General features: G+C 46.3%; 1 protein-coding gene across 1 annotated transcript in view; it reads right to left on the bottom strand.

The window, feature by feature from the left end:
- Positions 1–7,872, bottom strand: part of SNX30 (sorting nexin family member 30) — a 51,759-nt gene extending 43,887 nt beyond the window's left edge. The window contains exon 1 of the mRNA XM_072860625.1: positions 7,575–7,872. Coding sequence (XP_072716726.1) covers positions 7,575–7,736 — 162 coding nt within the window. The 5' untranslated portion in view covers positions 7,737–7,872. The remainder of the gene's footprint in view (positions 1–7,574) is intronic.
- Between the last annotated feature and the right edge of the window lie 7,698 nt (positions 7,873–15,570).

Raw genomic sequence — 15,570 nt, 5'->3', positions numbered from 1 at the left:
CAGGCAAAGAGACAGCAGTTCCTTTAAACAGTCATCCACAACTGGAGTTCAAAGACGACAACTAAGCTTGGCCTTTGAGAGCTGATGGCCCACTTATGAAGCATGTAGCAGACAAGTGCTTGCACCTAAAACCTTCATGGCCCAAGAACCATGGTTCAGGGATCTAACATCTACCATGCAACATAACCTCCCCATTCAGTGCAGTGGCTGGGGGAAGAGAACCACAGGATTTCCCTAAAGCCAGGAGAACAGCTTCATAAATAGGTGAATTCTGAAACAGTTAGGAGACAGTTCCACCAAACTAGCAATCCTACTGTCCTAGGTGGAAAACAACATTCCTGCATCCTTCAAGCACTCCTTCTGCAGACAAGGACAGGGATTTACTGGAAGCCTTATGTTTACAGGTCCTTATGGGTAACTTGAATCACAACGATATTTGCTGGAGGGACAACACAGCAGAGGTGACATCAATCTAGAAGGTTTCTGAAGTGCATTCTTGACAACTGTCTAACACAGGTGACTGATAAGCTGACGAGGGGAGATGCTTTGCTGAACTTTAGTCTTACAAAGAAGGAAGAATTGGTCAGGGATGTGAAGGTAGGGGGCTGCCTCGGCCACAGTAGCCATGAGCTGGTGGAGTTCGGGATCCCGAGAGGAGGGAGCAAAGCAAAGAGCAGGATCACAAGCCCAGACTTCCAGGGAGCAGACCTTGGCCTCTTCAGGAATCTGCTAGGAAGAAGGCACATGGCCCTGGAAAGGCATCCAGGAGAACTAGTTGATTTTCAAGGAACACCTCTCCAGCCCCAAAACTGGTCCATTCCAATGAGCAGGAAATCAAGCAAAGGTGGCTGGACACCTGCATGCATGAACGGAGCTTCTGAATAAACTCAAATATAAAAAGGAAGCATAAAGAAGGCAGCAGCAGGCACAATTGACCCAGGAGGAACACAGACACACCATCTGAGCATGGAGGGACGGGTTTAGTGGGATGGAGCCAAATCTGGCAAAGGACGAGAAAAGCAACAAGAAAGGCTTCTACAGGTACATCTGCAGCAAAACGAGGAACAAGGAAAACGCAGTCCTGATGGGGCAGAGGATCTGATGACAAAGGACACAGATAAGGCCAAGAAACTCAGTGCTTTCTTTGCCTCAGTCTTTATTAAGATGACCAGCCTTCAGGAATTTCAGGCCCCTGAGCCCAGTGGGAAAGCCTGGAACAAGGCACGCTCACCATCATTGGGGGAAGACCAGGTTAGGGAGCGTTTCAACAAACTGGACAGACGTAAGCCCGTGATGAGATGGACCCACAAGTGCTGAGGGAGCTGGATGATGACACTGTAATGTCACTTTAAATTATCTTATCCTTATTATGGTGATGAGGGGAGGTTCCTGAGGGCTGGAAGAAACCAACTTTCATTCCTGTCTTCAAGAAGGCAGATACAGGGAACTACAGGCCAGTCAGCCTCACTTCAATCCCTGGAAAGGTGATTGAGCAAATGTGTTTGGAAACGGTTTCCAAACACACAAAGGACATGGTGATGAGAAGTCAGCATGGACTTAAGGGAAGTCACGCTTAACCAGCCCAACACCTACTATGAAGATATGACTGGCCTGGTGTACAAGAGGAGAGCTTTAATGTGGGGTGGTTTTTTTTTTAAAGCCCTCAACTTTAAGAGAGCTTTCAACACTGTCTCCCACAACATCCTCCTAGACAAGCTGATGAGGTACAAGCTAGGCAGATGTACAGCGAAGTGGACTGAGAACTGGCTGAACTGCTGGGCTGAAAGGGTTGTGATCCCACAAATTCCAACTGAAGGGTAATCATTAGTGGAGTATACCAGCAGACAGTAATAAGGCCACTACTGTTTGACACCTTCGTTAATGACCTAAATGATAGCACAGGGTACATCCTCAGCAAGTGTGCTGAGGGTACAGAACCGGGTGGAGTGCTTGAGACATCAGGTGGTTGTGCTGCCATTCAGAGGGACCTCAACAGGCTGGAGAAATGGGCTGACAGGCATCTCATGAAATTCAGCATGAGAAAATGCTAAGTCCTACACCTGGCAGGAAGAACCCCACATAGTAGTATGTGCCGGGGGCTGACTGGTTGAAAAGCATCTTAGCAGAAGGAATGAAAAAACCCACCCACAAAAAAAGCCCCACCACACACAACAGATCCTGGTGGAAAAGTTGCCCATGAGCCAATGATATGCCTCACAGCAAAGGAGGCCAACAGCCTGGAAGCGAGAATGCTCGGGGGATCTTACCAATATGGATAAATACCTGATGGGAGAGTGTACAGAAGGTGGCGACAGACTCTTTTCAGTGGATCCAACAAAAGAGACAATGGGCACAAATGCAAATATTGGAAGTTTCACTTAAACATGAGAAAGAAATTTTACTTTGAGGGTGACTGAATGCAGGAACGGGTTGCCCAGAGAAGATACTCAAAAACCAACTTCACAGCATCCTGGGCATCCTGCTCTAGCTCACCCTGCTCTGAGCTGAGGGGCTGGACTAGAAGATACCCCGAGGTGCCTTCCAACCTCAACTTCTCTGTGATTGCCAGTTTTCTTTCTGTAGATTGGAACGGAGATGAACTCATCCATACTAACATTGTTTCACAAGTTCACCAACTTCAGCTCCTGACTTTCTGTAGTCCTCGGTCTTTCCCGAGACTGAGAATTTACCTCCAGCTTGCTTTAGGAACAACACATGGTGCTGGTCTAACAGTTCTCATTCAGTCAGAGAAGGAAGAGGTTTGTAGAAGCTCAGGCAGATCTATTTTAAGCTTTCAGATTATACTGCAAACTGGTTTCATCTGTGGGTGGATGAAGTTAAGAGCAATAATTAAACTAGCAACCAAGGAAGCTGGAAGTAGAGCTCCAGACTCTTGGTATATTTTTTGTTGGCGAGCTGCCAGGCTCCCTTCCAGAATCTGAGTGCTAAGTAACAGCACTCCAGCAAACACACCAAGTATTTATACTTGATCAGGTGCTAATACAGGCCTAGGGGTTCACCAGGGTGGTAGCTTGGAAGCAGATGAGCAAGGGGTCACATGCCAGCAATAGTTTTCATTTAGTAACCAGAAGTTTGCAGTAGGAGTTTTAACATCCACCTCCATGAATTAGCAAATTCAAGCTATGCATTCATTGCAAGCCTGGTATTCCACAACAGCTCTGCTTGATATACGACCTGTAAAATAGCCTTGACGCTCACTTCAGCTGCCTAGTGTTAACAGAGCCAAATAAAAGGCATGAGCATCTTCAAAGAAGAAAAGCTGAACAGGCAGCTGGACACAAGTACAGTATCAGGTAGTCAAGAAATGTCTGAAAGAGGACAATGGAGCCTGAGCCCTAGGACAAGTGGGATATTAAAGCTTTTGGAATGATAGGCAAGAAACCAGCACTGGGAGTCAGGACCCTATGAGACAGCTGACAGCCTCAAGGCAGACCTTAGCAAGAACAGCCAACATCACCCTGTTAGGAAGATACTCTCACAACACAAGTCTAGATGGACTACAAGGACCACAGCTAGAGGACAGCGGTAATAAGCCATACAGAACACTTTCTTTCTAGTTCTTCACAGCCTCGCACTTCCAACACTTAGCAGCATGCTATTAAATCTGTACAGCCTCACTGGGGCTGCATACTGAGTCTTATCATACTTCTATCACACAGCAGAATACCATCACTTCTCACTTCTGCTCCAAACCCAGTAACCCATTAATAATGCCTTTTCTCTTCAGTGTCAAAGTGTTTGTCCTGGTGCACAGAGCAGATTCACTTTCAAAAGTGACAAACTAGTGAACCAGAGTCAAGTAGTCACATGCAAGCAGAACTTCCTTTTTTTTTTTTTTAAAGGAAAAAAGGAGAGAAATCCACAGTGACACTTCCCCTCTTGTCTTACCTTCCTCTGCAGAGGATCTGCTCTCAATTAGCTTGCATGCCTTCCAAAAGCTCTGTAAGAGAGCAAGAACTCAGTTTTACAGCTAACTCTGCGATGGAGCCTGCCATGCATCCTGAGGGATTGTTTCCTCCTGCAATGTTTCCCTCTCACCTGATGTCAAAAAAAAAAAAAAACCCAAACAGGGGAGTCAGTACTGCTTAGGTTCAGCTTTAGCCATCTCCTTATTTGGAGGCTAGCAAGGGTAAAGGGAGAACAAGCTCAAAAAAGCTGATGGTGGTCAGGTATCAGGACAAACAACGCTTCATGCAATTAGACTTGAGGGGAACAGGAAGATCTTTAGAGAAAGATCTGGCCAACACAGAAATGCTTCAGAGACAAGAATCTACAACTCAAGTGTTTCATGTTTGCTGCAGAATCACTGTGAAAGCCAAGTACTTAGCCAGAAATGTCCATTTCATTTAAGAGGTTAGATGCTGGTCAGAAGTCAAGGTTTCCTGGCTCCTAAAACAGCTCTCTCCTACAAGTCAGGATGAAGACACTACTTCAGACAATGAAAGCCCTGCAGCTGTCTTCATAAGATTCAGAAAACTCGAGACTAGTCTACCCAGAGGGCCTCAGAACCACAGAAGCTACAGAAAACAGCACAGAATGTTTTCCTTTCCTTTACCAAGGCCTACTGCTCTAGTAGCATTAGCCACTGTTCTTAAACAGCAACCAAGGGTTTATGAGACTTCAAAGTTAGACAGGGTCTAAGCTACTAGATTATTCCTATGTTTGAATCAAAAACCAACAGGAGACATACAGGCAGTGTTCCTGTCCTCCAGGTTACTCTGACTCAGGATAAAGTAGTGTTCTTACTCAGCAGCTCCAAAAAGCAAGGAAAGCATGCTTTAAAGAATGCAAAGCAGTGATGGAGGAGGTTCAACCACTTCAGGCTGCACATCTGTGGCAGTGGAAACTGAAGCACTGCTTTATGGGCAGACAATTTCCCTTTCTTCTGCAGTTTCTCCCCTCAGAGGATTTCAGTCTTAGGTACATCTATCTTGCAGCAGTGTTTAGGAAGTATTTGCTCAGAGCAGGTAAGAACCACCCAGAAAAAGCAAGTTATCCAGTTCATGGTGATGGGTCAGCCATTTCTACTATCCCTCTGCCTGAGGGATGTCCTAGTACAGGCCTGGTTATGGACAGTGGTCCTTACAGAAGCTTACTGACTCAGAGACACTTTGAAGCAGGAGACTTCAACCCAAACTTCTCCTGCAGTGCCAACCTCCATCAGACTCTCCAGAAAGGCTCTTGGAAAGGCCAAGAGAGCAGACGAGCAGAGCTCTTGCTCAAGATTCAATAAAGAAGAGCTGCAGAGCTTTAAGCCTGAGTCAGACTTGAATACTGACCTCCGTTACCCAACTATTGGAGCTATCCACACAGTTAGTTGATTAGTGAGCCAGCCTTTCAAGAGATTAATGACCCACCACCAGAGATTAAGACCAAGAGACATACTAACCACCTAAAATGCGGTTTTACCTATTTACCTCCACTTACCATACTTGCTCTCTAGACTACACAATACACAGTGAAGCAATTGAAGTTTACTATTGCCTTAAAGTTAGGAACACCTGTTTGTTCACTGAAGTTTTTCCTGAGGTGGGAAAGAAGTCAACTCATTTTTTTCTTGCCAGTGTGTCAGATATTAAGCGGAAGAAGGGACATGCTTCACACAGCAGAGCTGTTGGGACTCCTTCCATCAGAAGAATCACACATTTGGCTTTTTCTGCTAATTCAGCTAGAAAGAGAAAAAAAAAATGCTGCTCGCTTCCTACTGGAAATCCTTTTATTCTGCAAGGTTCATTACCCTACTGCCATTTCCAGGTCAACCACAGAACTGCTCTCGAGTCTAAAAATCGCTTACCTCAGCCCCTTTCTGCTTTCCCCTTTAGAGTACTTCTGTGCTGCCAAGTGCCTAGAACAGGACAGTACTACGTACAGGTACTAGAAGATGGACTTCACCTGTGTTGCTGGTGGAAAAACTGGGCAATAACCTTCCTACTGAGGAGAAGTTAGCTGACCACAGCCTGAGGCTAGAGAGGTTCTGCTCCTAGGTTATCAGGGATGCTGATACACTTTCTCAGATACCTCAAAGCAGTAAAGAAGAGAGGAGCTTGCTTGTATTCCCAGAGAAAAAAAACACTTTAATACAGGCAAGGAAAGAAGTTATAGGGTGTGAGCTACTCCTCAGAACAGAGCTTCTCACCAGCTACAAGCAGTGCAGATGGACAGTGCCAACAGAGTGAGTACAGTACCACCGCTGTGCTCCTCAGCTGTGAGAAGACCCATGAAGGCAGCTGCCAACTCCTATTGCTACAGGTTGGTCAGAGAGCAACCTAGTTACATGAGTAAATCCAGTCTATCATAGACAAAAATACTCCACAATTCCTTACTCACACAATCCCTTCTGTCAGAGGCCCATCAACTCTTTGACAAGGTTCTTAGATGAACACGTATGTTCCCAGGGGGAAGGTAAGCCTGGCTTCTCACTTGAGCAACAGTGGGCAAATGTTCAGAGGGCTCCTTACACTGTCAGGAACAAGTGCTGAATCTGTACAGCACAGTTACAGGGCAGCAGAAGGTGACACATGAAAGAGGCCAGACTACCTTGATTCATTCCCCTAGAGCATGGGAGTGTATCGGACCAGATACCGCTGGCAGCCCTATGGCTTCTGGAGGCTAGCAGATCCATCCTGCCCAGAAGCAGCTCCACGCTCCCCAGGACAACAGCCATAGGCAGCACCTCTTGCCACCAACAGCTCTGTAACACCTTGTACGCACACCAGCTGGCCCAGAACTGCTTATTATAGAGTTTCAAACTGATCTCACCCCTTGCAACCCTTGCTCCTAGGAAATCCTACCTTAACACATTTCAGGAAGTCTGCCCACAGACATACTAAGTCCTTGCAAGAGCAGTTACTGTACCAGCAGTGCTGTGCTGCCACTACTGCTTTCACATCCAGGAATTATCACATCCAAGGACCGCACACGGGCAAGGTACTTTACAAAGCCTGCTAGCGTCCTGCGGACACATGCCAGAGCTAGGGAAGGGAAAGCAGGCACAGATACTCCCGCGACAGCATCCTTTCCACATTACGCTGCTGTGAAGAAGGAAGCAGGAGCTCAGCTCTGGAAGGGACAATCACCAACAAGTTGAGGGCAAGCTCGGTGGTAAAGAAACAACGGCAGCTCCAAGCCTTCCCCGCAAGGGCTGCAGGAAGGAGACGGCGAGGTAGTTGCAGCAATTCCTGAAGCATTCAGACCCATCTGCAGAAGGGCATGAGCCACAGGAAGACACGATCAGTAAAATCTTGCCTCTCGCACCCGCTCCAGTGAGAGTGGGAGCGACGGTGTCCCAGCTGGTCCCTCGCACAGAGAGGCACCATGCCTGCAGCCCCCACACCGGGTGCCTTCTCCCCCTCGGGCAGCCCCGGGCTCTTGCAATGGATGTCAGCACCGCCCAGAGCTTCATTTCCCCGCAGGGAGCTAGGGATGCAGCCAGGGAAGGGGATGTGGCGGGGAAACACACACACAGCCCTTCTTCCTCCTCTCCACGCTCCCCTTCAAAGCAGAGACACCCCACCCCCCAAATGCCGCGCCCCCTCCCTTTCCCCGGGCCGTACCTTGTCGGCGATGCTCCGGGGCAGGAGCAGGTCGGGGCTGGGGGTGAGCGCCGGCCCCATCTCCTCGCTGCTGGACGTGGCCAGGGGATGCGGCATCTCCCGCAGGGACTTGGGCCCGGAGGAGGGGAGAGGCTTGGGGGCGCCCGCCGCGCCGCCCGACATCGCGCCGGGGCCGGGCAGCGACCGAGGGCAGGAGGGAGCGGAGGCCGCGCCGCCTCGGCGGGGAGCTGCGGGGCCGCGGCCGGAGCCTGCCCGCCGCCACCGCGCTACGAGGAGGAGGAGGAGGAGGAGGAGGAGGAGGAGACGGAGAAGAAGAAGGAGCAGGAGGCGGAGGAGAAGAAGGCGGAGGCGGAGCGAGAGCAGGGCCTGCCCGCGCCGCCGCCGCCCGCCCCTTTACAAAGCACCATCCGCGCCACCCGCCCCCCCGCCCCGCGGCCGCCGAGCTGCCTGTCCCGCCTGGCCCCGGCCCCGGCCCCGGCCCCGGCCGAGCAGCGGAAGGCGCGGGGCCGTCCTAGCGCGGCGGCAGCGGGCGGGGCTGCGGCGGGCGCAGGGCCCGCCCCCGGCAGGGCCCAGGGGGGGCGGGCAGCGGGGCGGTGCCGGTGGTGCCGGTGCCAGCCGCCGCCCGGGCGGGCCGCTCGCCGGCAGGCGGGCGGCGGAGGCGGCGAGGCCCCGCGATAGAGCCCGGAGCGGTCGGCCGGGCGCTGCCGCCCGCGCCCTGCCGTCAGCCGCAGGCTGGCCCTCGGGCGGCGCCGACGGCGACCGCCGGCTGCAGCGCTAACGGCGGTGTCGAGCAGCGGTTGAACGGCAGGAAAGCAAACGAGCTCCTCGGCTCTTCCAGGCGCAGTTCGCCGACCTCAGACTATTCGCGTTTGACGGGAAACTCCGCAAGAAGTGCGGCTCTCGGTGCAGGACGAGAGCCCGTGTCGGCCGCGATACGGGCATGAGGGCGGCTACAATGGCAGTGGGGCTGAGGAGGTGCCTCCTCCCGTCCCACCGGGCAGACCGGCCCAGCAGGCCGGGCAGAGGGACAAGGCTCTTCTCGGGGACCTCGTATTTACTGACGGTGGGCTGGCTGTACGCTGCAAGCAGACGGGCAGAGAGGTGTCTTGCGCGTAAGGCCAGCCAGCTACAGAAATACGCCTTCAGCCATGGTCGTGCGCTTACCTTCACCGCGCCGGAGAGATCGCGTGTTTTCGTAGAATAATGTTTCATACTGAAGCTGCCTGGAATTCATTGCGGAGAATCCTATTTATATTTGAAAAAATGAATTTTAAGGAAGATGCGCTGAAAAGTTGTACTCTGACCCCGTGGGGAAAGAATTTTTCTGTTTTTTCAGGCAACCTTAAATTCAGGCTCTCTTACGATTTGCTAAAATGAGCTGAGAGATTATATCGAGTCCTGTAGAAATGGTCCATGTGAATTTGTCTAACAGCATGTATCAATTACAAAAATTCAGTGATCCATCCACAGTTAACAATATGAAAAAAGTGCTGACGACTGCTGAATAATTAATAAATAGGAGAAAAATCATAGTCTGGTTTAAGATATTCCCTGAGCAGATAAAGCAGCTACATTTGTCTGATGAATTATTCTTTGTGAATAATTTGCTCACCAATAATTAGACGTAATGGCGTAACATGCTGCTGAGGGAAGAGATGGATCACTGTGAGACTGTCACAATCCCTTCGGGCTATATACAGATGTATGAAGATATGCACACAGATATGTGACCCAGCGGGACTCGGATCCTGTAAACGTTTTTGCTCGTGTTTAACTTTTCCCAGGGGAGTACAGCCCATTGAAATCAAAGGGGAAGCACTGCTGCCGAAAGCTAAGCTGGCAAGTCCTACAGGTGTCAACACCAGGTGCCGCACAGCAGGACAAACATGGGAGTGCAACACTGTGGACTTGCCTCACAAAAAGAAATGCTGTTTATCACTGGAAGAAACTACGAAAAAATCAATCCTTAATATAAATAACTGCTTAATACTGCACAATGTTTGAACTCTGGTAACAATCAAAAGCCCTTACCAAGTCCCAGGCCAAAGCGAGAAAGAGGCTGTGAAATATGCCTTGTTCATTACACTTAAGAAACAACAACCTATATATCTATCAGGAAGAGGAAACAATACAAATTAGCCTGCATAAATACATACACCCCAGCTTTCTTCTAGACTATCCAAATCTAAGGTGGAAACTATTGTGATAAAGCAGCAGGCAGGTTCGTGTATCTGCCACACTGCCCAGCAACCAGTTCCCTTCAGTTTTGTGAAAGCCTGTATCTCAAAGGTTTATGACTTACCGAGAGCTCTTCCTATCTTTTCCCTTAAGCATGTGTTTCCAACTCAAAACCTTCTCCAAAGGAAGCTTGTCAGGGACGCTTACACCAACATCATCAAAACTTGGAAACCTGGGCACATTCTAGCTCTGGGCAGGTACAAATGACCTTCTTACTCATTAAACCTATTGGCTTGGTGGGCAGTGAGCCAAGCATAAGCCTGCTGCAGCCTTGCAGCAATAGAAGACCAACGGTATCCGGGCTGCCTGAACAGCAAGCAGCACAGGCAAGCAGCAAGTGGCAGATTGAGGGCAGGGTTTATCACTCTGCTTGGCACTTGCTAGACCTTATCAGAAACACTGTGTCCGATTGTGGGCCCCCTAATACAAGAAAGACACTGACAAACTGGAGAAAGTTCAGAGGAGGGCACTGATAAGGTTGGTGACTGGAGCACTTGCCCTGCAAGCAGAAGCTGCAGGGCCAAGGCTTTTTCAGACTGGAACAGACGTGGCTTCAAGGGCATGTAATTGCAGCCCCCAGTATGCCATAGGGAGGGGATGGAAGAGATGGAGCTGAGCTCTTCACAGCGATGCTTAGCAGGAGGACAAGAAACAAAGGACATAAATTGAAACAGGAAATTCCTGATGGATGTTAGGAAGAATTTTTCCCCGAGGACAGCCAAGCAGCGGAGCAGGTTGTGGAGAGAGGTTGTGCAGTTTCCACCCTTGGAGATTTTCAAGACTATCTGGTCTGATCTCATGTCTGACCCTCCTTTAAACAAGAAATTGGACCAGGGACCTCCCTAGGTCCCTTCCAGCCTGAATGATTCAGTGATTCAGATAATGTTTGTTGCTATGGAAGTTGTATGTCTAGTTTCTGAAGCGACGCGATGTGACCTCTCGATTTTCCTGTATACAAGGATGAAGTTCTGAGCTCCAGTGGTTCACTTACTGGTCTAGCTCCCTGTGAATACTGTGCGTACAGGCATTATATGCCTCTTTGTTTACTAATCACATTTATCTGTGTTACCTAGATGGTTTGTGCTTGGAGCTGAAACATGTCATCCTTAGTCTTTTCGTCTGACACAAGCTACTTAGAAACATTTTCAAATAACTAACTGGATCAGTATATGCAAAATACAGGAATATTTGTGCACCTGTTAATACAAGCAAGCTGAAGTCTGGTTGGAAAAAGTTCAGAAGACATTATTAGAAGGACTTTTATCCAGGAAAATATATAAACCTGATGATTATTACAGTGACACTCCTAAATTCTGACTATGATAGTTATGTTTAAATTTCAGAATTCCAACACCACAGCATGCTATGAAGTAAAGATGGTTAACTGTTGAGCAGGTCTCTTTCCTAGGTCACTTCAATATAAATGTTCACTACAACTCATCTCTGATAATATGCATTTTGTGAAAGCAAACGGACAGGGTTAGGGCACCTGTAAATCTCTCAAGGACTAAAGACAGATGTCTATCTTCCTCTGATTTCAGTGAGTACTAAGTCTGTAAATATCTGTATAGGCAGCAATCTAGGTTTAACAATGACATATACCTTCAGAGCAGATGCAAACTATCATACTGAGAACCACAAGAGTTCAAAAATCATAAATCATATCTCAAAATATATAAAACTTAGTTTAAATTAATAATCTGAAGAATCTGTACAATTGGCTCACCTTTTCTTTGCTGTCTTCTCTGCAAGTTCATATCTCAGACTGAGGCGAGTTTTTAGCTTTCTCTTCAGCCAGGAGATAAACCCTTTTTTTTTTTTTTTAACATGGAAGATGACAATCTTACGTACTTGATTTCAAGAGCTGGACCTTCAAAAAGACAGAAGATAAAATATTTTAAGACTTGCATTTGAAAAATTAGAGTTAGGAGCATTGTCTTGTACCTTGATTAGAACTAGTCATGCATAATCAACAGAGGCCATAAACAACTCCAGATCTTTTGTGCATGAAACAAAACAGAAAAAAGGTACACTATGTAGCTGACTTCTTGTAGGAAATTTTTTCCACGCACAAATAGAAAACCTCTAAATGCATCAGCATGTTGGTCATCTGGCTCCAGCAGCAGGCACAAGAATGTACAGCCAAAAGCTGAGGAAGGAAAGTGTCTGTTTTTCTAATAGTAGCACCACTTAAGTAAATAAATGTCTTAATTCTGCTAAGAAATTGTGAGTGATTAAAAACATGGTAATGTTCCATTCTTGAGTTCCTACTCCATTCCACCAACTGTGGTGGTATAATTTTATGACTGTAATACTTCCCTTGACATTTTTATTGATAGTTTTCTTTTTGTTAAACATTGACCAAGCTAAAACCAATCAGCACATGAAACGTGCAATCAGCAAAATATAATACACAATGAGAATAAAAATCAGTGCCTGGCTGAAGAGAGACTGCGATTCAATGCCCTCCTCTTAACCCAAGTTAACCTGAAAAAACTGGCAGGCTCTCCTAGCAAAATCCTAACTATTACGTTTACATCATTTCAGCTGAGAAACAAGATACAACAGAATAGACATGTGTATAATACTAACTGGGCAAGAAGACAGATGGTCAATTTGGGGATCAAGAACCTCACCAAGACAAAGGTCACCAGTTTCACGTGGTTTTTTTCCTGAAGAAAATAGTTCTGTCTCTGTATCACTGAAATGAAAAGTCCTACAGGCTACCTCTTTGGATTGTTACTAGGATAAATAGAGAGAGGAAGGATCTACAGATTGCTTTCTCATCCTGCTGGTCGTTGATACTCTTGTGCCTCCATTAAAGCAGTGTTAGTTCAGGAAGTACTTGTATTAATTCTGCTGTTTAGCTGTATCTTCTCAACCAGGGCTGATATATATTATAATTAAGCATCTGTGGCACCAACTGGAGATCATTCTGTGTATGTTACATCTCCTGTCATTTTTACTAAGGGTGGGACATGGCCCAGCATAAGCAAGACCGGGAATTTTGAAGAGATTCTATGCAGTGCTATTGAGTTCCATTATGTACGGCATACCTACAGTTGTTGGTATAGAAGCAGTTTGGTGGTGGGTTCTGAGATCCGTGTGCTTTCTCTATTGCCCAAATCCTCTAAAAAAGAATATTTTCTTATTTAATACAATTCCTAATTTTAAAATAAGTTGACAGCAGCAAATATACCACATGGCAGCAATACAATAATAGGTGGCAAAGTGCTTTTCTTCAAGGCAAGGATTGGAGCAACTCCTTAATAACAACGTAAAGTCACCTGTAGGAAAACCTATTTACAAATGTAAAGATAGGCAGCACCAGTGGTTTACTGCTGTTCTGATCTGGAGTGCCAGGTACTCCAACAATACCACTCAGGATGTTTTTATAATGGCAGATGGCTTTTTAAGTGCTCCATGTGAACATGAAAAGGACTCTCAGTTGTTTCAAAACACTCTTTTCATAATGCATCTTCATTTTCTTTTTCAGATAATGAGACATAAAATGGCATCAGGGTTTACAATAAATAGCAGGAGGCTAACTTCAGGTTGAAATTTATTTACTAGACCAGACATGTAAAACCCACCTGCTTTTCATCAAGTATTCTATTTAAAGCCTAAATTATAGGATTCTTCTCCATAGCACACTCCATACAGTACAGACAACAAACTCTAAGGTAGGCTGGAGGCCACACCAGCCAGACTGTCAGGCTTGGCTTGTTTGCCAGGTCAATGGCAGTAAAAGCTTTTTTCCCCACTGTCACCAGCCTCTCCTTGACCGCTTTATCTTTTCCCCCCTGTGCTCTACCTGGAAAGGATAACGTTTGTGTCTGTCTGCACATTAGCACATATGAAACTAGTATGAAACAAGACCATTCTAGAGGATGTAAAAGAATTGAAATCCAGCTGTCTTTTGGAAAAAGGACTTTCCTTCCCTATGCTACTACAGCTCATGTCTTGTACTGCAGAGTTTGAAGAGAGCAGGCTTTTGACCCGACCCAGTTAAATCTTACACACGTGCTTGTTGACTCTGTACCGAGATGGATCACTTTCAAGTCAACAGCACTATTCATGCACGCATTTAAGCTAATGGGTAAGCTTTTGCTGAATCAAAAGCCTTCAAAGCTGCCAAGTTTGATGGGGAAGCAATACACAGGATTGTGGGAAGATAGGGCACTTGGGATAAAAAGTGGAAGTCTGTGCTAAAAGACTATCAAATGAAAAATCAGAAGTCCAACCATGGAGAAGCACTACAACTATGGATACAGTATCTTGAGGCAATTGGATATAAAAAAGTAACCTTTTTTACTTTAAACAACTTAACTTTTACTTTAAACTTTAAACAACTAAAATGTTTGAAGACTCTTCAAAACATTCTAATTTGGTTGGTTGGTTGGGGGTTCTTTTGTGACATGCACAATAAAGACAGAAATAAAAGGAAGTGTTTAGAATGGATCTGTATGAGTAGCACTGCCAGCTGGAAGTAACAGCACTGTTCTGGAAGATCTTGGCTCAAGCCAAGGAGACATGCCGCACCGCTCATTTTCACTTAGGCAAAAGAATAAAAAGAGTAAATCACTGTTTTACCTCAGCTTTGTCAACTGCAAGCAGCCTGTAGTGAAAAGAACTGCCCACGGCAATTCTGAAATATTGCAGTTTATGATCATTCGGTATCATGTCCAATTTAACTCAGCTTTTGTTTATTTAATGAGATACACAGCTCCCTCTACACCGAGATGACGAGAACAGCCAGCCTGAAAACCAGCATTTTATTGTCTCAGGAACCAGCATGGCCAGATTTGTGAGACAATGTTCAAGAAGAGCCTTTTTTTAAACTGAAAATTTTGTAATGACTTTCCAACAGGTACGCTACAAATGTTGTATTTTATAGTTTTTTATTTGATTATGGTGAACAATAATAGGAATTTCAGGGAAAATGAAAGTATTCTGATGCATGAGAGATTAGACCCCATTCGTTTCAAGGGCTACATTCCTTCCTGTTTCTACAACCCAAGGAGGAAATTAATTTACCTATATGAAACTCCTCCCAAAGCCAAAGGATCATTTGACTTGAGGCACGACCATGTTTCCATAGAGATACTCAAAGTTACTACTATGATCAATTTTCATCACACTTGTACAGACCTGCAGAATTAATGAGTCCCAGCCTTTCTGCAGCTGAGTTTCCTTGCTGATGACTCCTCCTCCTTCCCCTGCCACCTCTTCCTTTCCTACCTTCCTTTCCTGATGTCTGCCCAAGGACCACTGTCCACTACTTAATTCTTCTTACCAGCATTAGCTGTGTCAAAGAAGAGCCCAGCAGCTAAGCCTGTCTGTCTCAAACTGCAGGTTTTCAGAATCACTTACATCCCCAATCCTGGCATGACAATGCAGAGAAATGCACCAGGTAGGATTATTAGCTTGGGCACTGCACTGCTCTTCACTCACAATGCTTCTTAGCAGTTAAGGATTACAAGCAAGATGTCTAGGTAAAATGGACTGCGGATCATCCAAGAGAGAATAATTAACAGGAAAAAAAAAAAAAGCACATCTGACAGTTCTCGAGGCACAATGAGACATTACAGAAATAAATTAAAAAAAAGGCCCAAAACATCAGAAGGAGGGAAGGTGCTCAATCAGCTGTTCAGGCAAAGAGAAGAGTTGAAAATAATGCCCGTTATGTGGGAAAGGCAGCAATGTTTGCCTTCCACAGTATTAATTAACACAGCTTTAAAGCAAACAGAAAACTCCC

The sequence above is a fragment of the Ciconia boyciana genome, chromosome 4 (assembly GCF_034638445.1).
Source record: "Ciconia boyciana chromosome 4, ASM3463844v1, whole genome shotgun sequence".
NCBI lineage: Eukaryota > Metazoa > Chordata > Aves > Ciconiiformes > Ciconiidae > Ciconia > Ciconia boyciana.
The sequence above is the reverse complement of the archived record's forward strand: the minus strand, read 5'-3'. Positions and strand labels throughout refer to the sequence as shown.